Source organism: Onychomys torridus, chromosome 3 (assembly GCF_903995425.1).
Source record: "Onychomys torridus chromosome 3, mOncTor1.1, whole genome shotgun sequence".
Classification (NCBI taxonomy): domain Eukaryota; kingdom Metazoa; phylum Chordata; class Mammalia; order Rodentia; family Cricetidae; genus Onychomys; species Onychomys torridus.
Genome location: NC_050445.1, coordinates 33321832 through 33335530, shown reverse-complemented (window position 1 = coordinate 33335530; position 13699 = coordinate 33321832). Strand labels below are relative to the sequence as shown.

General features: G+C 41.2%; 1 protein-coding gene across 9 annotated transcripts in view; it reads right to left on the bottom strand.

The window, feature by feature from the left end:
• Positions 1-13699, bottom strand: part of Dgki (diacylglycerol kinase iota) — a 452799-nt gene that overhangs the window by 78411 nt on the left and 360689 nt on the right. For all 9 annotated transcript variants that reach the window (XM_036180454.1, XM_036180458.1, XM_036180455.1 and 6 more), the window contains 2 exons: positions 3410-3479; positions 140-180 (listed from right to left, as the gene is read on the bottom strand). In XM_036180454.1, the coding sequence (XP_036036347.1) occupies positions 140-180; positions 3410-3479 (111 nt within the window). The remainder of the gene's footprint in view (positions 1-139; positions 181-3409; positions 3480-13699) is intronic.

Sequence of the window (13699 nt, the reverse complement as noted above, 5' to 3'; positions counted from 1 at the left end):
CTTAGATTATAAACACTATCCTATAATCTGGGGATGCTTTAATCTTTTCATTAGCAAAATCTGTGAGACCAGCTACCAACATAGTAAGTGCACTGACTTGGAGATGTTTCACTTTCATAAATACCTGGAAAGAACTTACCTGAGATCTGTCTATTCGATAAAAGCGGTCAGCAGAAGTTGCTAAGGGAAAAAAATATACAAGGCATTTGGAGTCATTCATGCTTGTCATCAGATTTGCACCTTGCTGCTGCACTATCAATCATAACCTTTGTAACAAACATGTTACATAGGTGTCCAGTCCCTAATCAGTTACTAAAAAACCATCACTTCTATGTTTGGGCCACTGCTCTTCCACTGCTCCTCAGCCCTTCCAGCCGCACTGTTCCCTTCATCTCACTTATGCTTAAACAATAATTCAAATGCTTCAGTCTCTGTGAAACTGTGATGGGGCACACAGTGCAGGGGTCCGTCCATCTTGAATTCTTGCTGAGGCCATTTCAGGTTTGACTAGAATTTGTTCTCCTTCATAGAGAATCCATGGAAAATTAACTAACTCCATTCTAGGAACCCATGGTCAAGATGTCCTAGCTAACTTATTATCTCAGTTTCTGTTCAATTGCTTGCTTGTGCAGAACGCCCACCTCCAGCTAACTGCTTATCTTTGCTTCTGCCACATTGCTTGCTTATACAAAGTCCTCCCTGCAGTTCCTGACTGAGACACTAGGATGTGGTTTGGGGCCTTCAAAAACCCTGTGCTCTCGATACTTGGGGCTACAGTTAGATCTTGAACACCTAAGTGTAGTCCCAGTTGGCTGGAATAAAGGCTTTCAATTGGCTATATGTACTGGGTCTGAGTGGTCATCTCTGGTGGGCTCCTCATAACAAAACTTTCCTCCATCCCAAATGCCTACAGCAGAAAGTCTGTTGCTCCTAAACCCCATATCCACTGTCGTTTTGCTTAAACCCTTTACAGAGACTGTCTTCAAAGCTGACTGTGAGACTTAAGCCTGCATCTTTAAAAGGTTCTCTTTCATTTCTTCTCTTCTGTCTCCAGGAACTAGCCCAGGGCTTTAACAGAGGGGAGGGCTTAATATCTTATTAAGGAAATAAACCTAGAAAAGAGACTGTAGTCAGATAGATGTCCCAGGAATGTGACTCTCATTTTGGAAAACAACTTGAAGATGCAGGCCAGAGACCACATGTGGCCGAAAAGAAATCATTTCCTTCCCACACTCTGCCCCTAGAGACAGGTCTGAAGGAAGCCAAATGACAAAACAAAGATGAATGTTTAAGCAGTCCTTAAATGGGATTGGGATGCATCTGTGGTTTGAAAAAGAAAATTTCTGAAGTAAAACATAGGGTGTTTTTGAAGCTAATTGATTCTTCTTAAAAAAAAAAAAACAACAACAAAAAAAAACTATGTGTTTCCTCACTTAAATCTAACAGAACCCAAATATGAGAGTTTTTACAAATCATACCAAAAGCAATAAAAATATAGAGCATAACAGAGAAAAGGATGCAAATATTTACTCATAATCACAAACTTAAAAAAATAACTCTGGCTTCCTCCAGCAGCAGATGGGGGCAGGTACAGAGACCCAAGCCAGACATTATGAAGACAGAGACTCTAAATCGGAGGTCTCCATTGTCTCTCCCCTCGGAGCTCAGGGAATTCAGCAGAAGAGGGAACAGAAGGATTGCATAAGTTGGAGGGGGATGGAGGACACCAGAAGACCATGGCCCACCGAATCAACGAAGCAAGGCACATATGAAGACTAGAGCGGCAAGCAAAGGGCTGCAGGGACCTGCACCAAGTCCTCTGTGCATATGTTATAGCTGTTGCTTGGTGTTTTGCTCACAATGGAAGAGAGGGTGTCTCTGACTCTTTGGCCTGCTCTTAGGACTCTTTTTCTCCTCTTGGGTTGCCTTGTCTAGCCTTGACATGAGAGTTTTTGCCTTGTCTTTTTTGTTTGTTTGTTTTGTTTTTGTTTTTGTTTTGTCCCTTGGAGACCTATTCTTTACTGATAGGATGATGGAGGGGGAGTGGATCCAGGGAGAGGGTAGGTGGGGGGGGGGCAGGGACGAGTGGAGGGAAGGGAAACTTGGTCTGGATGTATTGTATAAGGAAGAATCTATTTTCAATTAAAACAGAAAAAAGTAACTAACTCTCTGAAGAAAACTAGACTCAGAAATAAGAGAATCAAAGTCCTGCTTACAACCTAAGTCTAAAGCAATACAGTCCAAGTAGGACTTCTTCTCTCTTCTTTCAGCTTTGACTTCAGCCTTGATATCAACCAAGAATTGATCATAAAGGATTTTTTAATACATAAACATATCATTTTGTATGCTTACTTAAAAAAATTAAAAACAAGTGCTTGAAACAATGAAGAAAGGTTTACGATAGAACTCTCATATAGCAAAAACAGTTTCACAGCTAAAACCTTTACCCATAATACAGTTTTATCTAAGCCTATATGTGGAACATAATTACTTGTATAAATACTTTATTCCCTTAGATACATACTGCTTCCCTGGGAGTGACTCTGGGAGTGAGAAATGATTGTGCTTCCCACTGCTATAGATTGACAGGAATTGGAAGTAATCAGTCAGCTGAGTTAGGAATGGAAGCCTGTATCCTAGTTGATGTGTGCTAGATTTGGTAGATGCAAATGACCTTGTGCACTAATCCATATGGACTCTACCTCTACCCCTTGCATCTTCTCAGATGGACACACTAATAAACAAAAAGGTATCATCAAGGAAACTGTCTCCGTGCAAACAATAGAAACTTCAGTTAGCTACATTGGGTGCTAGCAGGAATATAGAGATGAAGATGTATTGCAGTATAGATAATTAGGTGGAAAATTGAAATTCAACAACATCTAGTAAAGTGAATAACGCATGAGATAGCAAGCAGACTCATTAAATGATCACATGGTAACTAACCCCATTATGTGTGCAATAGGTCACATTCAGCAGAAAAGTTACAGATACAAGTGAAACTCTCAGTTTCTCACAAATGTATGTACTATACTGAAGTGACAGCCTTATAAAACTAATATGAACATTCCAGGGTACGGAAATAATTCAGGAATTAATATCCATTTTGTGATTACAGACTGTAGTCTCTGGCCCGCAGTAATCTGAGGTAGGCACTCAAGATGGTTAAGAAAAAGATAACATTAAATGATAAAGGGAAAATGTCAGTTTAAACAATTTGATGCTGAGGTGCTTTGAGGGAAATTACTCCAGGAAAGGGCCAATGACATCAGCAAGTCTACATCATTGAAATGTAAATGGCAATCACAGGAAGGCTTTGTGAACAAACTCTGTGGAGAGCTGCTGTGACAGTCATACCTTCTCCTGCTGCCTCCCCAGCTCAGGCCCAGCCAGGTCCCCAAACACTCACCATCTAGGAAGCACCACCGAGGGGACAACCTCTGAGCTGAGAGCGCCCTGGGGAAGGAGGGTTCTTGGTCCTAGAAAGAGACACACAAGTTCTCATGGTTCCATTTGAATGACAGGAGGAGCTGCACCGCCTCCCCTTCCTTCCACTCCACATACTGGGAGGTAAGCAGTCTTTTCACAAGAAAATACTAGAGCAAAGAGCAACTCCTACACAAAAGTTCTAGGAGAGATTCCACTGTTGCCTCCCAGAGTGAGAAGGGACCTCTGTAGAGGCCCACTTCCGCTGGAGAAAGTGCATTACTTTCTTGCCCTTTGTGAAACGGAGAAGTGGCCTGAATTATGTTTCATTCTCTATATGTGTAAAAGGGATGAACACAGATAAAATGGGAAATGTCTGAACTTTCTCCACCAGTCAGACAAGACTTACAGCATGTAAGAGACATGAAAAGCCATGTATAGGTAGTGGTGGGTCTCCAGAGGACTTGGGGAGCAGGTGCTATGCAGAAAGAAACCCCAGTTCATGCTGTATTGGGTCTGTCTCTCTGCCCTTAGCCCTGCCCATCCAAGAGTACAGGTTGGTAGGAAAGAAAAGAATAATTGTGTCCTTTGGAAAACTTGTCTGTCCCACTGACCCATTAGTAATATGCACCTCTATCTTAGCATTCTCTAGGATTCTTGCTCCAAAGATGGCCAATACTTAATCTTACTTGATCCAAAGGCCATCTGATATAAATGTATTCTTTCTTCTAGTTTGAGACTAAAATATTTCCTCTCCAAAATTAAGCATTTTCTAGTCACCTCCATCTTCCCGAGAAACTTCCTTTCTGTCAGATTATTAAAACCCACTCTGCTACTCTTGACCTCATCATTCTCTTTGCAATGGCTTCCTCTCTCTAAAAGCAAATGTCCCTCAATTGATCCCACTTCATCTCCTGATGGTTTTCTTAGTCATCCCTTCTTTGCCCCACTAAACTCCTAACACATGCATCCTGTCCCTCTCCAGGGACACCCCCAGGTACACATTTTGATCATCCCTAGAAACCAATTCTTCAGAATCTTCCCAGACAGTGCCAAGAGCACCCCCACCTTCCTGAGTTAACACTCTGAGTCGTCACACTTCCTTGGAGTCATTGAAGTTTTTGTTTTTTTACTTTTTAAATTTTTCACAATTAAAAGATAATTACATCATTTTTTCCCTTTCTCTTTTCTCCCTCCAGCTGTTCCCATGTGTTCCCCCTCTCTGCTTTCTAATAAATTCATGGCCTCTGGCCTCTTTTTCTTCAACTAATGATAAATATAATCTGTTCAATGCATATGATGTTACTTGTAGGTATATAATTTCAGGGGTGACCATTTGGTACAAATAACCAATTTGGGGCCTGATACACAGAGCCAACTATTTCTTAGGCTCTCAGCATTCCTTGGCTGCCTCAAGTTCTTTGTCTAGTGTTGGGGACCCCTAGTCCATTAGCAAGTCTGTTGGTGTCCTCCAGTGTCCTCCAGGTCTTCTTTACTTTTGTCAAGAGTAAACTACAGGGACAGAAGAGCACACTGGGGCCTGGAAGCAGGGGAGAAGAGTGAGGATTGTCTCCTCATGCTTCCAGATGTGTGAAAGTGAAGACGCACTCCTCTGAAGAGGTGCTCACTCATGACTCCTGGGGAGGGGTGCTCACAGTTTACAACAACGCGTCTTGGATTCTTCTAATAATGGCTGGAGGAAACCTGAACTCACTGACAGAAATGGCCCAAGTACTGACGACCAGGCCTCTGTAGGGGAGATACAGGGAACTTGACTATTCTTGAAGATGTAAAAGTTTCAATGACAGGGAACATGTGTGGAAGACAGATGTGCTGAGACTGAGGTAGTCTTGGCAATGGAAGCCAAGTGTGGATGGCCTGGTATATCCTGATGAGACAAGGAAGGAAATGGTACTGGAGAAATGACAAGAGCCCATCAGAGGCCACCTGGACTTCCTCCCGAGGGAGGCTCTCCCACCAGTGCCTCACTGTGGGCGCTTGTTAGAAACAGAGACTGCAGCTCTGCAGAAGGCTGCAGTGGGGTGCAATCTGCTTCACATGCCATTCAGATGAGTCTGATGCATGGTGAAGAACCACGGGTTTGGGCAGGGCAAAAGAGATCCATTTTGCTACCAGAAACCGTATCTAGACAGAGTTTTCTGCTCAAATAGATTCTATAAATCCAAGAACTGATAGAGTCGTCACTGGCCTCTCTCCAGGCTGTCACAAAAATGGATCTTTATGCAGCTGATTTGCTAAAGCTATCGATGCAGATCTCGAGCTGGCTTTGTCAACTCGCCGGCTGAGCTAAATGAAATCTCCTGGCATTTGCTCAGTTGCCATGTTTATGAGAACTGTGTTTAATGCTTTGAGAATTGTATTTTGACATGTGACAGCTGTATCTAAAGAAACTTAAGGTTCTTAATGTATTTTTATAAAGTGTGTTATGCTACCAACACCTCGTAGGTTTGGGTAAAAGAAAAATATAACTCTATGCCAAGAAATCTGAAATGATTTGAAATGTTTATTGGTAGCTGTGAAAACTAATAAAGACATTAAGCAAAGATAACTATCTCCTTAAAGAATAAAGTGGCTCAGACACCCAGGGTGCTTTCTGAGTCTTAGTACTATTTTCTGTAAACAACACTCAACAGAAAGTGTATGGACGTACTTGACTTACTATTTTTAAAAGATAAGGACACGCACTGTGCTCCCTGCCCCACGCCCAAATATATGTAAGAAAACTTGTGAAAATTTTGTGTGAATTTGGCAGGCCCATGTGTACATGCATTTTCCAGGAGAGATGAACTCATCTTTCTACAGATTATCAAAGTAATCTCAGATTCCTGAAATGCTAAACTAATCTAAAATTTAAATTTAAACAATCCAAAATTTAGGTAAAAGGAAACTCCACACAAAAAGAATATGTGGGTCAGTAGAAACACCTTAAAACATCTGAAGACTCAAAAGCAGGAACTGCTGTTTCCAAGTTGCAGGTGATTCAGTCCAAAGTTGTGGCTATTCCCTTAGTGGGAAGTTGAATCAGTTTCTGTCCTAGAAGGAGTCAGTGGTCCTTGTGCTCATTCCCATCATAGTCCCTCCAATGTATTCATGTTAGAGCCTTAGGTTCTATAGATAGTCATTAAAATTTTTTTAATTGCTTCTACTGATTTTATGTGTATGGGTGTTTTGCCTGCATGTATTTCTGTGCACCATGTGCATGTCTAGTGCCAATGGAGACCAGAAGAGAGCATTAGATCCCTTGAGACTGAAATTACAATCAATTGTGTGATGCTATGTGGGTGCTGGGAATTGAACCTGGTGCTCTTAACCATTAATCCACCTCTCCAGTTTCCTTTATTGTCCTTATTTTTTTTAAAGGAGGAAAGATTTAGATTGAATACAATAGAGCCTTAATAAATGAAGTTGAATAGTACATCATTAATGACAATATAAAGAGCTGTGGTAATAAATCAATTTTACTGAAAGGAAAATGGAATACTTGCTTGGTAAATGAAGATTTAGCTGAATTGGGGAAGCTGTTAGAGAAATAAATATAGAGACCTAACTTCTCTGGGATGCTGCCTTGAAACAGGTCTGCATTCTCTCTAAGTGAGCTCATAAAAGGACAGCTATTAGCATAATGAGGTCTTATGCCACAGTCATTAGCATTCCAAAGAAAATGTAATTAATATATTCTAGATATATACTGAAATCAAAGTATCTATTTTTTTTAAATGTGCATGTGGAGGGCTGGGGAGAGAGCTCAATGGCTATATTCCCAGGCAGACCTGTGCATGGTGCTGCCTTGGCACACTGACGCACCTGTGCAGTAGAGCTCAGGTGAAGAAAACTCAAAGAAAAGCAGGAAATGTCTCTGAACAGACACGAAGGAAGCATGGCACTAAACAAAGGCTGAAACCATGCTGTTTGTTGGTTCTTTCAAGGCTTGCCTCACCCAGCCACCTCACAGTTCTTTGTACATTCTGAAGGGTATGTGAATTACTTAAAAAGAAAAAGGGGCATCAATCTCCAAGGCAATTGTCACCTATCACTGACAGCAAAGCTTTTCTGAACAGTGTCTACTGTTTCTGTTTCCCATCACACATCATTCTGCTTATTGGATACGTAAGTTTTACAAAAATCAACTTCTCCTGTGCTGACATGGTTAGCCAATTGTTACATAACTATAAAATGATTATTATGGCAATTGATTTTTAAATGTTTATTAATTAAATACATCAAATTATAAGACATGTCTTTTAGAGGCTATAAACAGTGAAGTTTGGCACATCAACCCCAACAAGATGACCTCTAAACTGAATGCTCTCCTCATTCTCATGTGGATCTACTCTGGGAATTCCTGTGCAGCCAATATACCAAGTTTCAATTTCTTTTCCAAAAGGAAGGGCATTTTAATTATGGTTTAAACTTATTTCCTGGCTATTGCTACAAATCCACAAATGTAGGGTGAAAGATTTTTAAGTCTGCAGCCAAAAGAATCAAGAGTCAGCAGAGGACATAAATTAGGAGCGAAACACAAGGCTCAGCTCACATTTCATAAAGCCCTTCCCTTCTAAGTATGAAATGTATGGCTAAAGTCTTTGGTCTGAGGCAGCAGATTTCAAACAGTTCTGGAGCAGATGGATGACTGGGCCTTGCCAACAGACACCATCCAGAACCATCTGGTCCAATTCTCCTGAGCTGACTGACAAGGCATCAAGGAGGACAGGCAGCTGCTGACTCTTTCCCTTCTGGTTCCTCCCTTCTCTTCTTGGTCCTCCACCTACAGCTTCGGCACTGAGCCATCTCCATTATCCAGCATTGAAAGATGGGAAACGACAGCTATCTAGAAAATATCCAATAATCTCTGGAGAATTTCAGAGGCTGGTGACTTATCTTATTTCTTTAATAGGGAGCCCCCCTTCCTATGCCCCCAATTATTTTCCAAAAACCTGGATTTACATATATATCCTTTGATGGCTCTAAATGAAATAAAATGGAGGCTATTTGGAGTTATTACTAGTCCATATAACAAATATTTTTTAATGGGGAAATGCTCTCTCAGCAATATGTATTACCAAAATTTACAATTTGAATCTTTAAGTCTCACAAAACTGCCCTACCTGGATAATACAATCTGCTCACAGATTTTATTGGGGAATATAGGTACATCTCATTAAATAGGTTGACTTTTAAGGCTCATGTGCAGGATACTCACTTTGTTATTAAGAAGACTGTACAATCATACCCCCACCTTCCTCTCCTGCCATTCATACTGCCGCTCTGTCTGAACCTCCATTTGCACCCAAGATCTGGCCAGAAATGAAGAACCATGGTTTGAAGTACTGAAATATATCAAGAATTACTCTTTGGATAATTTAAGTAAACTATTTACAGATCCCCACTTACCAAGTGATGGAGCCCATAGACCTCTTTTGCTTGAGAGTTTGTAATCTTATGTGGTACATTTTAGTTTCCTGGGGACTTAGAGCTATTTGAAGTTTTGAGAGTTGGGAAATGTCACATCTGAAAGAGAACCCCCTAGACAGTTTAAGCAAAATCTGGAGACAAAAAAAATTCTAGAAGGATCCTGATGGGTATGAAGACTTTCCTTCTAGTACTACCTAACACTAATGGCCACAGATTCAGCCATTATTAACAGTCAACTTAATCTTCTTTGCTTCTTGTCAGACAAATCATTCCTGGTAACTAAGATCCTTCCTTCTCAAATTCTGCACTCGCATTCCCTGTCGATTTCCTTTCCATGGACCCTGCTGCTTGAGAGTACCATAGAATATGGTGATCAATGAATTCACAGAGGAAACACTCCCAGAGGAAAGGAACTGACCACATTCATTCAAAGAGAGTTCTATCCACTATACTTTCTGGATACATACTATACTTGTATTATGCTTAGGGCCTGTACAAGTATGGCCAATTTTAGCAATTTTTTCTCCTTTTTTAATTTATTATATTTGTGTTTTAATTTTACATGGGTTCCCCTGTCCTCCCCCCTCCCACCCCCACCCCGACCTTCTCCCCAGCCCCTCCCCTCCACTCCCATCTCCTCCAGGGCCAAGACTCCCTTGGGGATTCATTTAAACCTGGTGGATTCAGTACAGGCAGGTCCTGTCCCCTCCTTCCAGGCTAAGCAAAGTGTCCCTGAGTAAGCCCAAGGTTCCAAACAGCCAGCTCATGCACTAAGGACAGGTCAGGATCCCACTGCCTGGGTGCCTCCCAAACAAATCAAGCTATTCAATTGTCTCACTTATCCAGAGGGCCTGATCCAGCTGGGGGCTCCACAGCCTTTGGTTCATAATTCATGTGCTTCCATTAGTTTGGCTATTTGTCCCTGTGCTTTTCCAATCTTGGTCTCAACAATTCACACTCTTACAGTCCCTCCTCTTTCTCGACAATTGGACTCCTGCTTGCTATATGTTCATCTCATGATGTTTATCGCAATATTTTTCACAAAACAATGTAACACCTGTCTATCACCTAAATGTTTATCCAGAGAGTGCTAAAATATACAATGAAAAGAAAAGAATGAGCTAAAAGTTCATTTATCAGCGAGGCATAACAGCAATGGTGCACTATGATGAGAAACAGGCCATATGATAAGAACAGTTGTGCTGTAATATGCATAGTGAGTGCACAAGGAATGCAAATTCATTTTCTTTTAACAATAAACTTGCATATGTATATTTATGCATCCATCTAATGGGTTTAATTCTACATAGACACTAGGAAGGTAGGAAAGGCATCACACCAACCAAGTGCTATCCTATGGAGTATATGAGGGAGGGAGGTGAAGCTAAGCCTGATTCTGGCTGTGTGTGTAGTCTGTAAACTAACAGAAGCCAAGATTATACACCTTTGTAGACAACACAACATGAATGGCTCACTTAGAAAAGCCCAAGGAACTATCAAAAGAACCTTCATGATATCAAAGACAAATAAATGTTGGAGGGGTGAAAAATGGAGCAAGAATGAAGGAAGTATATTGCCAAAGAGGAATTTACAACTTAAGCCATGGTCCTGAAACAGCTTCTATTGGATATTCTCAGTAAACGATGACCTCACGGGAAGGAGTGCAATCCTTGTCTTCTACTCAGACAGACAATCAGAAGATACCTGAGGACAGTGATGATAGAAGAGGGTAACACCAAAGAAACTGCAATTTTGGCTTAACACAGCTTTCATGATCAGCCCATTGTGTGCAATGCATTTCCATCAGGTAAATACCTCACCATGCCCTCATCAGGTGCTGGCAGACAGGAATGCTGGGTTTATGGCTGTCCACCAATGCAATGTGGACAATGACTCTGATTTGAGGAAGAAGAAGAAGAAGAAGAAGAAGAAGAAGAAGAAGAAGAAGAAGAAGAAGAAGAAGAAGAAGAGAAGAAGAAGAGAAGAAGAAGAAGAAGAAGAAGAAGAAGAAGAAGAAGAAGAAGAAGAAGAAGAAGAAGAAGAAGAAAACAAGGGGCTAGGTATTATTTCTCAGGCAGAATTTAATATCATAGAAATGCATCTGTGTTCATGTGTTTCTGAAAGCCACCTAGAATTAATTAGATATAATTAATATAGTTCTGCTCTGAACTACTACTTGGCAAGCATATGCAAAAGCTGCTCTTAATTTATATTCAATTATGCATAACTAACGCACACAGCATCCCTGTTATACACTCCAGTAGGTTATCCAATTAGGCAATATTCACCTAGCATTTAACTATACCTTCAATGTGAATGAAATTCATCTTTGATAAAAATTGAACAGAAGTCATTTGAACTGGGAATCACTGCTTCATTTAATAAGGTCTAGCCCATGATCACCTTTCTCTTAAACATTTCTTACCCATTCACTCTTTCTTCTCCACAATCTATATATTCACTTTCTCTTTTTAAAAATATTTTAATTTTATGTTTTTATTTAAAACTAGTTTACAAGGGAACTTGTTTCTAAATTACATTTTCATGCATATTTTATTTTGGTTGATTCTCCCAGCACTTCTCCTTTCTCATCTCCCTATTCCTCACTGTACCCTTTTGGCTTCCATGCTCCACCCTTCCACTTTGTTCTATTTTTTTCCCATTTCCTTCCCTTCAAACTTCTTCTCCCACACCCATTTCTAGTTTCCTGGCCTTTATCTATGTTTACTCCTGCCCAGGCACACCAATTAAGCAACTAGAAGCTAGGATCTACATACAAGGAAGAACAATCAGTGTAGAGAGCTGCGTGTAGCCACACCCTAAAGATGGAGCTGGCTTCCACCCTCTGCCTTCCTGATGGCAAACACTCTTTGTGGTAAACAGCTCCTTATTTGGCTATGGCTGGATTTGTGTGCCGCTGGCATATGCGTGGACCTGTGGACAGTGCCCACGTGGCTGATTGGGGTTGGTAGCCCAGACCTACTTAGGGGCTGGGAGAGGCTTGCCCCATTGAGAGACAACGCAACTAACAAAGGGTCTGAATAAACTGTATTAAGAGGAGTCCCATTGTTGCGTCATCCTTGCTGGTCGAGGCGGGCGCGACAAGTGGTGGCCCGTATGGGGAAACGAAGAAACGAACGTACAGGAACACTCCCACATCTCTCCGTGGGACTCAGAACTTTTTACAGTCAGGCGGTATACCGGTAAGTCCTCAAAAAAAAAATTGAGGATCCGCGACAAAAGCGGGTAATTCAGTAGAGCTGCAACCAAAGTGGACGGGTAATTCAGTAGAGCCGCGACCAAAGTGGATGGGTAATTAAAATAACAAAACAAGCAGGTAAAACCTGCTCAGCGACTATAGCGGGCGGGTAATTTAAATAACAAAACAAACAAGTGAAACCGGAAGGCTGGGGCTGTTCCATAAAGGCTCCGAGAAACCTCCCAGAAACTTCTCAAATTGAGAAACAAAAGATATACTAACATGGGCGCTTCCTCCTCACACCCAATTTTTCTGGCTCTTAACGAGCTGCTTCTCTCTAAGAAATTGAAAATAAAAAAACACACCCTAGAACGGTTTCTGCAAGAGTGTGATGTAGTTGCTCCTTGGTTTGCAATTTCAGGAAGCCTCACAGTGCCTTCCTGGGAGAAATTGAAAAGAGACCTAGATTTGGATACTGGAGCGGATCGCAGGAGCAGATCTCAGTATCATAGCTAGCAAAGATTGGCCTCGAGGTTGGCCTATACAGGCTTCCTCACAAACATTGCAGGGATTGGATTATGCCAGTGTTCCCAATATTAGTGCAAATTTGTTAAATTGGCAAGATTCAGAAGGTCACTCTGGCGTTATGCAACCCTATGTTCTTGAACTTCCAGTGTCCCTCTGGGGGAGGGATCTTATGAAATCCATGGGCTTTCAATTGAGTAATGAATATTCCAAAGAATCTAAAAATATTATGAAAAACATGGGGTGTCATCCTGATTTTGGCCTGGGAAAATTTTTACAAGGCCGAAAGGAGCCAGTACAAACAGTACCTAGGAAACCCAAACAAGGGTTGGGTTTTTCCTAGGGGCCGCTGAGGAGGGCATTCCCATATCCTGGATAACGGAGGAGCCAGTGTGGGTTCCTCAGTGGCCACTCTCCTCTGAGGAATTACATGCTGCATATCAATTAGTGAAAGAGCAATTGGAGGAAAGGCACATTAAACCCTCCCTTTCTCCCTGGAATACACCCATATTTGTCATCAAGAAGAAATCAGGAAAATGGAGATTGTTACATGATCTTAGAGCTATAAAAGAGCAAATGAGAATTATGGGACCCGTACAGCATGGCCTTCCATTGCTGTCAGCCTTGCCTGAAAATTGGCCTATTATTGTGGTAGATATTAAGGACTGCTTCTTTTCCATTCCGCTAAATAGCAAAGACAGTGAGAGATTCATTTTCACTTTACTGTCCACTAATCATGAGGAACCTGATAAAAGATATCAGTGGGTTGTATTGCCACAAGGCATGGCCAACAGTCCTACTATGTGTCAATTGTTTGTAGCTACTGCTTTAGAACCCTTGAGAGCACGTTTTCCTGGCTTGAAATGCCTCCATTATATGGATGATATACTGTTAGCAACTAAAGAGGAGAGCATTCTTCAAGAAACATATAGCTCACTTGTAGAACTGCTAAAACAAAAGGGACTCTGTATTGCCCCTGAGAAGGTGCAACAGAGCAATGTCAATTATCTTGGCTCTAAAATAACTAATCATCATATCATGCCACAAAAGGTAGAGTTAAGGAAGGATCATCTTTGCACATTGAATGATTTTCAGAAATTATTAGGAGATATAAAT